General features: G+C 42.6%; 1 protein-coding gene across 1 annotated transcript; it reads left to right on the forward strand.

The window, feature by feature from the left end:
- Positions 1–1,726: 1,726 nt before the first annotated feature.
- PPP4R2 (protein phosphatase 4 regulatory subunit 2) lies at positions 1,727–9,654 on the forward strand. Its single transcript, XM_053468979.1, has 9 exons — positions 1,727–2,013; positions 5,169–5,250; positions 5,772–5,942; positions 6,281–6,374; positions 6,678–6,715; positions 6,888–6,962; positions 7,205–7,345; positions 8,218–8,480; positions 8,968–9,654. Exons 1-9 carry the CDS (start codon positions 1,980–1,982, stop codon positions 9,273–9,275), a joined length of 1,206 nt encoding a protein of 401 aa, XP_053324954.1. The 5' UTR covers positions 1,727–1,979; the 3' UTR covers positions 9,276–9,654.
- The last annotated feature ends 4,741 nt before the right edge of the window (positions 9,655–14,395 follow it).

Here is a 14,395-nt window from a genome sequence, read left to right on the forward strand (position 1 = left end):
GCTAAAGCAGACGCAGGCAACATGTTTTACTCCGGCTTCGACGGGCAGCGGAACTTGCAAAGGATCATTAAAGGGGTATCTGCCCCACATCTCCTTTTTTTTATTAACAGTATGATGTTCTGTACATACCGTAAAACCGTACACTACATTCGTCGGCCCTCAAACTTTTTACTCTATTTTTATAATCTAATAAAATATTTGTATGGTTTTTTTATGTGAAAATTCTATATACAGAAGTATTTTTTATATTCCTTCTGCATGCGTTATAACTTTTATACACACGTTACAATAGTTACTTTAGTTTCAGCCCAAAGAAACAGTCCCGTTATTTTGTTATATTATGACTTTGCTTTGATGGGAAGCTGCATATCTTCGATTATCTTCTCAAAAGGATTCTAATCTTTTTTATTTTTATGGAATCCTATTTTTTTTTCATTAAACTGGAAAAATAAAATTTTGCAAAAAAAAAAAAAATGGGGAAAAAATAAATTAGTATTGAATTTTATGTCTCCCAGGGAGATGAGGGACGCCCAGTGATATCTCTTAATGATAGCTAAAAGCGGAGTTAACCCCTTTTGAGCTGGTGAAGCTGGGAGTACTTTGTGGAAGCGGCCGATCGATGAATGAGCGCGAATTTCATTTTTTTATTTTCTGGTTTGATCATCTCGTTTATGTTACTGAAACGAAATAAAACGTGAATGCGAAAGCAGCGATTGTCTTCTGTTCTCTTAGTATGGTGCCTCTAGTGATACAAACCCGGTTGAGTGGCACAACATGCTTTGTTGGGCAATAACATGGGACAGAAGGGTGTAGTGAAAATCGAGATTTGCCATCTGCTTCCCAATATTTGAAAGGGTCAGAGTGACGCATTTACCCCAGGGGGTGCGGTGGGGGGTACGGCTTTGGGCCATTACTAAGGCTTTTTACGTGACCTGCTGTTTCTATACACATTATCGGGGCTTTTATGGCTGTAGAACCCTCATACCCAGCAAACATTCTGAGTTCCTAGAAAAGGGGGAGGAAAAAGGGGCATCAGAGGGGAGAGAGGGGCATTGGGGGTGGGCCATCAGAGGAGGAGAGAAGGGCATGAGAGGGACACAGGGAAGGGAAGAGGGGCAGAGGCACCCCTCCCAAATTTTACCCATGGCGGATGGGTACCTGGCAGCGGATTCTTAGAATGGAATTGGGACTGCGACGTTGCGGTCCCAAATCCCGTTGAGCTCTACTATCGCCCCAAAATGCAGGACGCAGAGCTCAGCAGGACAGGGAAGCAATATCGGGACAGTTGGGTGGTATGCAATGGTTAGTTGCCTGTATAGAAAATTTAGGAGTGTTGGCAAGTATTAGAATCTGCAATGGGGCTTTTAACTGACAATACAGTGTTGGAGCAGCTGTCACCGTGTCGGGGGGGGGGTAATACTATACATGTGCTCAAACGCTTACCGTGTGAACAATTACATCACATGGCAACTTTAATTCATCTCCTCACTGAATCACATGGATCTGGCATGCTCTGCACTCAGGCCAGTGACGTGAGCACCAGCCGCCCTATCAGCGAGCAGCTGGCTGTACGCAGTACCAATCAGCGCTCGCTTTAGGATTCCATTAAAAAAATAAAAAAAAAAAATAGAAAGAGAAAGGCCGAGAGCGACCGTGCGCGCCCCCGTCGCTGCTTGTACGTGCTCAGTCCTGTGTCGCCTCCTCCGCGCGCTCCCTGTGACGTCACGAGCGCCATATTGGACGGCCGCTGCTTGTTCTCGCTCCCTGAAGTGTTCGCTTCGCCTCGCCGGTCCGGTTGGCCCAAGTCACGGTCCCCGGTGTTAGTGCTGTGGAGCTGAGAGGTTTCTGCCGGACGGAGCGGTGCTGTGCGGTCCGAGAGCGGAGAGGAGGGAGTGTGGCGAGAAGGAGCCGGGAGAGGAGCCGCGGCAGGCAGCCGGTGTGAGGCGGCAGTTGGGTGATACCCCCCACCTCTTCCGGCCATGGACGTCGAGCGGCTCCAGGAAGCTCTGAAAGGTCACTGTCCCCCGGGGTATTGGGCTGCTCGGGGCAGGCTGGGCTGGAGAGGGGTGTTTTGGGGGGGGCATGAGATTTGGGGTTATTAGGGGTAAAACTTTTTATGTGGGGGATGGGGGGGTATTGGCTTTGAGGGAAGGTATTTTGTCTGAGATATGGGGGTACCTCGCTTGGGAATTGGGGGGTATTTGGAGCTGTATGTTTCCTGGTATTTGGTAATTGAAAGCATTTAAAATCTTTTTTTTTTATGGGGAAGTGATTGGGGATAAATGGGAGCAAATCAGGATGTTGAGGGCTCAGGTGATGTGGTTTCTAGTCATTGGGGGACTTTAGATATTTGGGAGCACTGAGGGTGTGAGGGCCACATGATTCCCTCCCACCCTCAGCGCCGAGTGCCTGGCGGACGTGTTGGGGGGGTCACTGGAACCCTCCCGCCCTCAGCGCCGAGTGCCTGCCGGACCTTGTTGAGGGGTCACTTGATCCCTCGGTGCCGAGTGCCTGGTGGACCTTGTTGAGGGGTCACTGGATCCCTCCTGCCCTCGGCGCCGAGTGAATGGTGGACCTTGTTGAGGGTTCACTGGATTCCTCGGCGCCGAGTGGCTGGTGGACCTTGTTGAGGGGTCACTGGATCCCTCCTGCCCTCAGTGCCGAGTGGCTGGTGGACCTTGTTGAGGGGTCACTGGATCCCGCCCGCCCTCTGGGCCGAGTGCCTGGCGGACCTTGTTGAGGGGGTCACTGGATCCTGCCCGCCCTCTGGGCCGAGTGCCTGGCGGACCTTGTTGAGGGGGTCACTGGATCCCGCCCGCCCTCTGGGCCGAGTGCCTGGCGGACCTTGTTGAGGGGGTCACTGGATCCCTCTGGGCCGAGTGCCTGGAGGACCTTGGTGAGGGGTCACTGGATCCCTCGGCACTGAGTGCCTGGCGGATCTTGCTGAGGGGTCGCTGGATCCTTCTCGCCCTCGGCGCCAAGTGCCTGGTGGATGTGCTGGGGGGGCTTGTCACTGGATCCCTCCCTCAGTGCCGAGTGCCTGGTGGACGTGTTGGGTCAGGGGGGTCACTGGATCCATCCTGCCCTCGGTGCAGAGTGCCTGGCGGAATGGATCCAGGCACTGTCCCAGGCCCCCCCCATATAGTCTGTGACTACAATAAAACGGAGTCTTGACTCGAAGGTGATAACATTTTAGTAGGCCAGCGTAGAAGATGTATAACCAAATAACCTTTCGATACCTCCATCTGATGATGAGACCTAGGAGGTTTCAAAAGTGATTCTACATCTTGCTCTTGGACCAATAAAAGGCTTCACCTTCGGATAGACTCCATCCTTAAAGACCAATAAGGCTTTATCCCAGAGGCTGCAGCAAACGTTTAAACCGGCTGTAGATCGAGAGGTTCTAAACGCTTATTCCGAGATGTTCTGCAGATGTTGCAACATAATCTATAATCTTAAAGGGACAGCGGGGTAATAGCCATCCAATCACATGCAGGCTTCATAAGCTATCTCTGCTATACATATATATTAATATATATATTAGTTTGTAGGCTTATGGAGTTTGTTTGGAAGGTGATTGCTCTTCTACTTTTATTTAGTAAAGCTTTTTATTTGCTCTTTTTCTTTCCTGTCCCTTTTAAGCCGTCTCAGGAGCCTAACCCATGGGTGTGTTTCTTACAGCTGAAGGCAACGAAGCTCAATTTTTTTTTGGTGCCAATATTAAAGCTGTAGACGTGCCTTTCGTTTTATGATCTTACTGATCCAGAGACTTTTGTCCTCTGAAATACAAAACAACCCCCCCCCCACCACCACCTCATGGAATATTTGACATCTCTGTGTTGCCTTCTGACACAAACCAAAATAAAACCTAGTGAATTTAGTGGTAACCCCTTCTCCCTGAACAGAGATTTTATTCTAACCGGACCCTCGCCGTGCAGTTGCCGCTCGCTCCTGTGTTTCTCACTCTCAGTAATCCAAGCCATCCATCCATTAAGATCAAAGGACAGCCTGTGAAGAGTTACATTGTGTGTCAGAATGTTGTCTACAGTCGTTTAGCCCCGAAGAAAACCTGCTTTGATTAAAGAGGCGGTCCCACCGTAGGAAAACCTACAGATACTTTTGTGTTTTTGCTAGTAAAGAATTGCTATTCCTGGCTGGATTTACCCCAACTCACATCTGAGGGCTGTCGGTGAAGCTATCATATTGTGGCAAACATATGCGTTTTCTGCAGTTTTTGAGCCCGTTAAACACCATAAATATTTACGCGGTTGCGGGGCATGTGTGATGCAATCAGTGCAGTCGCGAGAACGAGTGCAGGTTCATGGGGGGGGTGAGGTACTTGTATGAAACATTAAAATAATTACTATTTGTGACAGATATTCTTTACATCCATACGACATCCAAAATTTTATAAAAGTATAGTGGGAGCCCCCCTTTAAAGAGATGGATTGGGATGGCAGATGTCTAGAAAGCTTATGTAAGAACTACAAGAGAACGGCACAGTACGATATCTTTAATTCAATACTAATAGAGAAAAAAAAAGGATTAAGTAAAAAAAGCTTGAGCTGCCCGGCTTTGGTTCATATACATAAGGTTGGAATGTGCGACATAACACTGTCTGTCCTGCTTGTCGTGTTACGCTGTAGACGGTGATAGTGGGACTTTTCGCAGTACTGAGTGGAAGTTCATAACTCTGAAGGTCATGTGTTTAAAATATTTACTTTTAACAACCTCCTTTTGATACGTTTCAATTGCTTTTGGTAGTTTGAGTGCGTCGTTCTTGCTTAGATACTAGTTAAGCCCGTGCTTCATTTAAAGGGGCACTCCGGCAGTCATGTGCACTCTAATGCATATTATAGCTGCGTGGTCCCTTTAAATTTCTGTTAATTTTACAAACACATGGGGCAATGCTGCAGAATTGCCCCCCTTGCTATATGCTGGGGGGGGGGGCGCTGCTAGCAGGGGTCTGTTCAGGTCTTTGTGCACATGTGTGGAAAGTCTTCCCTTTGGTTTCTTTGCAGCTGATTGCAACAAATCTCAGACCATGCTGAAGGAGGGCAGGATTACATTAATACACGTTCTTCTATATCGGGGTGTCGGACACTAAACTGTCCCGTTAAGAAGCTCATGCGTTGCCGACTTACGTTTTTTTTTTCTTCTTCTTCTAGATTTTGAAAAGCGAGGGAAGAAGGAGGTCTGCTCAGAGCTGGACCAGTTTCTGTGTCATGTGGCGAAAACTGGAGAGACCATGTAAGCATTTTTTGTTTTACACTTTTGCAGCTAAAAACTTATAGGGTAGCTATACCGAGGACAAGCGGCAGATTGGTTAACACACTGGTTGGTGCTCGTCCTCGCATCTCCACTCAGGGCAGAACCTTTTCTCTAAGAGGCAACAGTTTTGTGCCTTTTTTTTTTTTATCCAATTCTGGTTTCATAAGTGTGTGTGTGTGTGTATATATGTATATGTGTGTATGTTAATCTGGCTTAATGCCTCCTCCTTTCATAAGCTTTAATTTATTGAACCCCAATCAAAATGTGTAAAAATGACTGCACTTATACAACCATATTTACTGTACCTGCCCTTTATTATATGATAAGCGGCTAAATAATTATGGATATGCGTATGTACAACTGGTATCGTAAAGTTATTTTGTTCTGTTTTCTCGGCTTAAATATTTGTCTGATTTAGCAAAACAGAAAATAGTGTTAGTTTGTTTATTTGCTGTACTTCAGTTGCCGTTCCGTAACAATGTTGCTTTTTACTCTCCTAGTGTCCAGTGGCCCCAGTTTAAAGAATACTTCATGTTTAAACTGGAGAAGGTGATGGATGACTTCAGATCTACAGCCCCTGAACAGAGAGGACCTCCCAATCCCAATGTGGAGTATATTCCCTTTGATGAAATGAAGGAGAGAATACTAAAGATTGTCACTGGTTTCAATGGGTAAATTCTCAAACTTTTCGCTACCCCCCCCTGCACATACGCACATTGGGTCGAACATCTAACTCAACCCATAAAGACTGGTAGCGCTAACCAAGTCTTGTTGTGAAGCCTGATATTTATATTACATATTTTATTTTAAATTCAGATTAGTTTTAAAAAGTGATTTCGTGAACTTGCCCTTCAAATAGGATTTAACATTAAGTAACACGTGGCACTAGTGCCCTCTACATGTTATACTGTATGAGTGCACCAGATGCAGTTTAACCCTGTAATTGCCAGTTTGCTGTTCGAGTGGGGTTCTTAACCACTTTCTTTAAACCATTTTTCTACTTATTCAGCACTCCGTTCACCATTCAGCGACTCTGTGAGCTGGTGACAGACCCGCGGAGAAATTACACAGGGACTGACAAGTTCCTGCGAGGAGTAGAGAAGGTAACTTTCTGTCCTGTGTCATTTTTATTTTAAAATGTGATATTTGACCATAGCCCGATGCAGTTCTTATCGCTGCCTTGTGCTAAACAATAGAATACTTTGTTCTCAAAAATCTAAAGTTAAGAGACTAAAATACCATTGCGCTGAAACCTCGACTCAGCATGGTGTTCGAGTCTAGATTGTTTTTATTGGAATGATGGCAACAAATTCTAAACTGAATTACTGTTTTCAAGCGCTAAGCGCTATCTTTAAAACTTGTAAGGAATTACTGAGGCCTCCATTTAATCTTTTCTTTTTTTGTAGAACGTTATGGTTGTCAGCTGTGTGTACCCTTCTTCTGAGTAAGTATTTGCATGTAAATGAAGTAATACATGTTGGCTCCGCGTAGTCATGCACTACAGCGTTATGTAGAAATTAGCACTGAACGCTGCTGTGGTTCCACTGCCACGCAAGCGTGTTTTATTTAAATGCATTTTCGTTCAAAAGCCTAAATGTCATGCCGTTGTCTTACAGGAAAAACAGTTCTACTAGTTTGAACCGAATGAATGGGGTGATGTTTCCAAGTAACTCTCAAAGCTACACAGACAGGTACGTGAGTTGTTACGGTCGCATTCTGATCAGCATCTGCTGGACAACAACCACCTTCAGACTGGCAAAGAATGGTGTTGGTGTACAGCTGTAGTCCCATTTGGACATGCTTAACATGATGTGCTGTAGCATAGTATGAAAATATAAATGTTTTTTTCCCCCCACTATGATATTAATATAAAAAATTGCATATCTTAAAAAAAAAAAATGCTGTGGGTGATCAAAAGCCCTTTTTCTTCTAGGTCAAATGTTAACGGTCCAGGGACCCCTCGTCCACTGAGTCGACCTAAGCTTTCTCTGTCTAGTCCCATGACAACCAATGGTTTACCTGACAGCTTGGAGAATAAGGATTCTGACTTACTGCAGAAAGAAAAGGCTCACAGGTCTCTGTCTATCTGGCAATTCTTTTACTCTCTTCTCCTGCATGATTCTAAGAGCCTTTGATGTAGGGTTGAGAACATTCTCCGGAGTTTTAGTGCTGTGGTTGGATGCTCTGAAATATAATTCCACTAGGTTTCGGGTACACTTGGCTAAAACATCTCCAAACAACCCTGGGGCTTCTTCATGGCTAAGTCACCGTGGGTTTAAGTGGCAGCTGGGGGGCAATTTGGGCTAGATATGTGTTGACTAACAGCAACTTCTCCAGTGCTGAGCTATTTAGGGGCAATCATTTTGGCAAACTATATTTGACTGAATGATATATGCTTTTTAATCTAGAGCATCAAAGGTTCAGATATAATGTAAGTAAGTCCTACTTTCTCAAGAGCTTGGTAGGTAAATGCAAGAGCTTCTTATTAGAAGGGGTAGAGGTTAATGCATTGAGACCAAGGACTGATTAAGGTCTGAGTCTTTAAAGACTAGACGGGAGCCGATTTGCCGGCTAATTCTATGTTTTTATGTTTCTAAGTGGTCTTATCACAATAGCAATCAATGGAATGGACCAGTCCTTAAGAACACTTTATCAGCTGTTATGGGAATGAGATTACCTGATACATCGATAGCTTTTTATGCAAAGCACCCCCATATGTTAAGTAACTACTGGGCGTTAATGGTCATACGTGCTTACAACCCAATATCTGCCGTTTGCCTGATTGTATTCCTATATGGCACATTATTTCTTTTCTGCTTTCCTTTTTGCTACTACTGTTATGCTTTGTCATAATTGGATTTGAAGCAGTAGTTAAGTTGGAAATTTTCACTGTGAAATTAAGACAGAAAACTTTGGTTTGAATTTCTATTTTCATTTTGCTTTCAGTGATACTTTGTCTCCTAATAACGAGGATTCTCCCACGAGTACTGTAAAGAATAAGCATTCAGAGGAAGACTTGGAAGAGCCAGAGGAGCATGAAGTTAAAAGGCTAAAGTTTGACCCCGAGGAGGAAGAAGAGAAATCTGCTAGTCTGAGGGCTTCATCTAGTGAGGTCTCCTCAGACATGACGGAAGAAGAAGCAGAATCTGCATCACCAAACCAAGACCCTGGGAAAGATACCCATGATCCCGACCACTCTGCGGGAGAAGGTAATACGTTTGATTGGACCTTCACCTTAAGCCCCTGTCCAGCATGTCTGTCAATTCCAACAGTGAGAAGGCTATTATATATTATATTATAAACAAACAGCCTAAATGATTTTAGATGCCTTATTGTGACCTGGCTGAAATCATGGGTTTGCTTGGCTGTTCAAACGGAATCAGTGGATCTGATGTGATGCGGTTGGGTTAAGCACACTTGACGTATGTGCGGTTTGAAAATATACTTTGCTGTCATACAAAACACCATTTCCAAAAAAAAGTGAGGTCAAAGCTTGATCTTGGGCTTGGTGTAGCTGCAGCTTATTTACCAAGATTTTATTTAAAAAAAAAAAAAGCCAGCTTTTTTTGATGAATGAACGATGAAACTTGTACTTTAATTTTTAGCCTTTTCTTTGCGTGTGTGTGACATCAGCAGTTACTCACAGGAATTGTTGTGATTACCCAGTATTTAAATGTATTTTTTTCTTTTTTACAGAATCCTTAATGACGGCAAGTGATTCTTCTGAAGAGGATGACAAAAACGCCACTGACAACTTAACTGTGAACAAAGAAACTTCCGACGAGAGCCATCAAATGGAGGAGACTGAACAGGACGAAGCCCAGAGCGGTTTGCAGATGGAAGAACAAGAGAAAGCTCCGACTTCAAACTGTACTGGTACTGACCGCAGCGAAGCAGAACCCCACGCGGCGGCTCTTCAGGAGGCACCAGAAGCCCCAGTGGAGTCGATGGAAAACAGCGAGGAGGCAGCAGAAGTAGCAGATGAACCCATGGAACAAGATTAACTGACGCCTAGAGACGCAGTGTTTTCAGTACAGTTCTGTTTTTACACTGTATACAAATTTTATGTAAAAAAACATACAAAAAAAACAAACAAAAGTTGGACCTTTAGTTTTACAAAAAGGCAGGTTGCAAACAACTCTTTTCTGGAATAGAAACTGAACGAGCTTTATCTATCCCCCCGTCTCAGAACTGTGAATCTTTGTTCCTTCAGGTTCTGCCTACCGCTGACTTATTGGTTTGGTCAAATCAGTGGTTTGTGTATAGACTTATTTTTATTATTTAGAAAGAGGTTTTTAAACTGGAAGGTTATAATTTTCGAACCCTTTTGGAGGGCTACACGTTTTTGGTTAAAATTAAAATAAGAAAAATACAAAAAAAAAACCCCATGTCTGGTCCCTTTTCTGTTTATTGCAGTTCTTTTAGTCGTTAACTCACCGCTTCGTTGTTTAAAAACTGTTTCCTTCGGTCTGTGAATTTTCTTACTAAGCTTACACAGAACTGTTCAAATTGTAACAGAAAAAATCCATTTATCTTCCTCTTCCTTTTTTTTCTTTTTACAAGTGGGGAGATAGGGGGTCGACCCAGTGAGAAATTGTTTATCAAAGCTTTTTTTTTTTGCCTTTTTAAAAACGAAATCAGCTCTAATAAAAAGCCTTTTCTGTGACGCTAAGGAATTTCAAACACTGCAAAAATACAAATATGAACACATTCCAAAAACTGCACCACCATCTTTTGTTTTTTTTTTTGTACATTTTTGTTTTTCTGAGGTGCCTCAAGTATTGACATTTTCACTTTATTTATGGAGGATGCGCTTATTACAGAAACTACACTTGGAGCATTTTGCATACAGATTCTTATAAGGTATGATCGGAGATCTGTTGGAAAACACCCAAAAAGTACTTTGCTTTCATCTGTTTGGAACTTTGTGAATACAAAAGACTTTCTCCCCCCCCCCCCCGTAATTAAAATGTATGCAATTGCATTGCTGCGATGCTCAACTGTATTGAGAGTATTTTTAATTTACTTATTGTCCCCGGCCTGAATAACTTGGGTGCATTAAAATCACCACTTTTTTTTATTTTTTTTTTTTAAGTGAACTGAATATTTTTGGACTTTGACAGCCAGTGATAAAACATCCCCGACCAGCTTTGAAAGCACAATAATGCCTCAACTGTTTTCTTGTGTTTATTTGGTTTTGTTCTTTTGACACCTAACTCGGTCGATCGGTCTTTAACCCGTTCTCGTCGTTACTGGCTGCCAAATTTCTTCTTGTATCTTCAACTATAGCTTTTTTTGATATTTAGAATTTTTAAAATTTCTGTAAAGTAGATTTTGTAGGATGTACCAAGTGTTCACTGCCTTCGTGGAACGTTATATAATTGTATAATTTGTGTGTTCATTGAATGCTTGAGCTTTCAATACAGTATTCATACGAAGCAATAAATATTAATGTTATGAAGTCATGGAGTACATTTTTATCAAATATATGCACCTGAAAATAAAAAAGCTAAACCTAAAGTTTGAGTCTGTGTGATTTTTGTATCTATGCACACTATTGGATGTGCCCACCTACGCTATGTGATATCATGTACATCTTAACTGATTTATTCCTCCCCTTTCAGATCTCTCCCACCTATCAAGCTGCTGATTGACACGTTATTACATAATGCACATTGCGCCGCTTTAAGAATGACGTAGGGGCAGATGTATGGAGTAATGTTGGCCAGCTGCGGGCATTGGCCCAGTGTGCCAGACGGCCAATACAGACCTGGAAGAAAAAAATGTGTATTTGTATGACCTGCCCTCTTGGTTGGCGCTCTGTGCCAAGTCTGTAGACTGAGTGAGTTGAGCTAAACTTGCCCAAGAGTTGGAGGCTTTGGAAGGTAATTAAAGAAGATACCGCTCAACGCTGTCGCTCGTGTAACCATTGGCTACTCCACGTCTGAGCCAAGTTGGATTTCTTTGTAAATGCGACAGGATCCAAGGGTGATAGGCTCTTTTCCAATTAAACTTAGATTAACTCTGCATGTCAGAGTTTGAAGCTATTGGCTGGAGTCCTTGGTTCACAAAGTGGATAAACTCCTATACTTTAACCCAAATATTACCAACGGAACCTTTAGACTTTTACTTTCTCACAATGGTCTTAAAAAAAATAACAAAATGTGCCTTCTGCACCCAAATATATAAAGTCCTGTCAATATATGCTGCTTTAATGTGAAATCTCTCTTTGCCACTAGAGGGAGCTGTGGGTTTGGGAATATGTGAGGGTTCCTGGCTCTTCTCTATAGTGAAATTCTGCCATAAAATTTGAATTTAAAATTGCACCAATACACTATTTCTAGTTCCGAGTTCGGTTGGATTAACAGCACGATATACCCTGAGATTCTAATGTTTTCTCCAGAGTTTTGTGCATCTCGCAGATCATGAGGAGCGGTGTGGAGAGACACTTAGATAACCCATTTGGTGACTCTTTACCATACCTGGGAACTCTCTGGGTTTGCCCGGAGATTGCCGGGTAAAGCGCCGGTTCTCCGGGTCAAGACCCGAATCCTCCTGCCCATTTTCCCTTTAAATGGGAATGCTACGTTATTAAATGGTTAATAGTTAGAGTCTCAGGGTCTGTTCCCAGGTATGGTTAAGAAGCTCCACGCTTATACCTCAACTATCATAAAGTACTGGATACAATAAACGCATTAGTTGCCGCTAGTTGCCCCCCAAACTATTTTCAGCAGCCCTCTATCTGATACCCTCTCCCGATTAAAGAGTCTCACGTGGGATTTGGCTTGAAAGTATAATTGCTTTATTAAACCAGCGGCTGCAATCCTGATCAAGGTCTTTCCAAATGCTTAATGTACCCGTCGCTTTAATAAGCCCATTATATAGCTAATGAAGTCCCAAGGGGGCTATCTTTCAGGATACAATAGCGAGCCACCTTCTGATGCACCCAGGCAAAAAAAAAATATATAAATATCACCAAATCAATCGTCCACTTTCACCGTCCTCCATATCTAAATAAACCCCGTTCCCCTGACCCTCATTCTTTCTTCTGACTCATTTTAATTGTGTCGGAGAAACACAAAATGATGAATACCCCTCCAGATTAAATTGCCCTAAAAACATACAAGCACTTAAAAAGATTAAAAATTCTATTTTTTTCCCCAGAATATCGGGAAAAAATAAGGGCTACACCAATAATGAATTTATATTGTTCCGTTTTAATTATGTAACAATGTAACGCTTTAAATTCAACATGTTAAGCAGAAGAACCCCAAACGTTCCTCTTATTCCAAATGATACAATGTCCATGCTGTTGGAAGGGAAAGTTCTTGGAAGTGATTTTTGTTTTTATAGAAATAAGCGGGGAATGTGTAATTTATTGTAGTGATATTGGGTACACAGGGCCTGCGGCATTGTCGCAGAATTCCTCGAATGTTTAGTGGGATCGCTATAGAAACATCCTTTAAGTCGTTTTGCTTGGAATTTGACATGATCTAAACGCTTGGATTTTTATGTGCGAACGTTTAAAGTCTATTCACTGGTTTTAGAGTCCGGGGACTGGCGAAGCTTCTGCTGGGTAAATGCGTTTCCATCAATGGCGTTTTAGGAGATTTGTAATGACCTTCCAGATCAAAATGGCCGCTTCTTAATGGAATAACCGCCCGCTGGTCTAAAAATTAAAATAAGACGCTAAGCTAACCAGCCATTTCTAATGAAGCTTGCAACATCTTCACTACAGCGAGAAATCCCGCAGATACAATAGCTTAACACGACCGCTGCACTGGCGGCACCTTCATTCATAATATTTGTCATCCAGTAAAGCAGCATGGGATTATGAATGACGCACTGTTGGTGTGAGGGTACATGTCCCTTTAACCAGCAGTGCTCCTTCTAAGGTGAGAAAATGCCAATTTGGAACACAAGGGTTAAATCACAAGAAGGTAACATTTGGCCTTTGACTGCTGCTGGTAAAAAATCGTCATTATTCCAAATCATCATTATGACAGCATTAGAACATCTTAAACATGCCGTGCGAGATCGCTAATCTTGTTATGATGTTTGGAGTGGGACATCATTGTGATGTCATCATGACATCACCATAGCATCATTAGAACATCTTAAAAGATCTTAAACATGCCATGCGAGATCTTTTTAATCCTGATGATTGACATCATCGTGACATCATTATGACATCACCATGACATCATTACAACATTTTAAAAGATCTTGGACATCCCACGTGAGATCTTTTTAACCTCGTTATGATGTTTGGTGTGGGACATCATTGTGGACATCATTATATCATTATGACATCACCATGACATCATTACAACATCTAAAAAGATCTTAACCATGCCATACAAGATCTTCATTGTAAGTTCCTTTGAGCACGGCCCTACTTACCTTTTATTTCTATAAGTCCAAATTCTGATTTGATACACGACTTGTTCAGATTACCCATTGTACAGCGCCGCAGAATATGATGGCGCTATATAAATAAACAATAATCATCGTCCCCTGGCAGAGTTTAACTACCTTTGCTTTAATGAAAAGATTTAAAACCAGGGAACATTTAAATGTTAATACTGTTTGTAATGATAAGAACGACGGAGAGAGACAGCGAGGCAGAGCGGGAAGCATCGCGTTCCTTCTTATCGAGGCAAATACTTCCTAATTTGTGTTCATTCCCAGCAGGATTTTAAGTAATGGCTGGCGTGTTCATTTCCATTAATATCCCGAGGGCTGAGCGCAGCAGCTTGTGTACAGTACATAACAATTACATTTCAACAATATCAGCCAGGCAGAGACTGGTTTACAAACACGCCAATGCACATGAAGCAAATTGAGGGGAAAGGTGAGATTCTTGGTACTTAATACAGTTTGGTGGAAGTCGTTTCGACTGCTAATTGGATTTGGATTTTTAATCCTGCGCATGCAGGAATCGATTTACATGTTAAACACAGACTCGTTCCCAGAGCTTATACTCTCCCTGGAAGGAGGAATGACGCCATACATTTCAGGAGCAGGCGAGGGTGCAGATCATATAGTAGAATATTTCATTTGTAACCTCTCTATCCCTTTAAGGATAAATCGAATGAAAGATAATTTGGTGTAATTTAGGACA

Source organism: Spea bombifrons, chromosome 6 (genome assembly GCF_027358695.1).
Source record: "Spea bombifrons isolate aSpeBom1 chromosome 6, aSpeBom1.2.pri, whole genome shotgun sequence".
NCBI lineage: Eukaryota > Metazoa > Chordata > Amphibia > Anura > Pelobatidae > Spea > Spea bombifrons.

Bases quoted from the DNA above. Each gene is read 5' to 3' on its own strand.
- PPP4R2 (XM_053468979.1), top strand. From the start codon at position 1,980: ATGGACGTCGAGCGGCTCCAGGAAGCTCTGAAAG. The intron at 5,943-6,280 runs GTAAATTCTCAA...CTACTTATTCAG, and splicing joins ATTGTCACTGGTTTCAATGG to CACTCCGTTCACCATTCAGC. The intron at 6,963-7,204 runs GTACGTGAGTTG...TTTTTCTTCTAG, and splicing joins TCTCAAAGCTACACAGACAG to GTCAAATGTTAACGGTCCAG.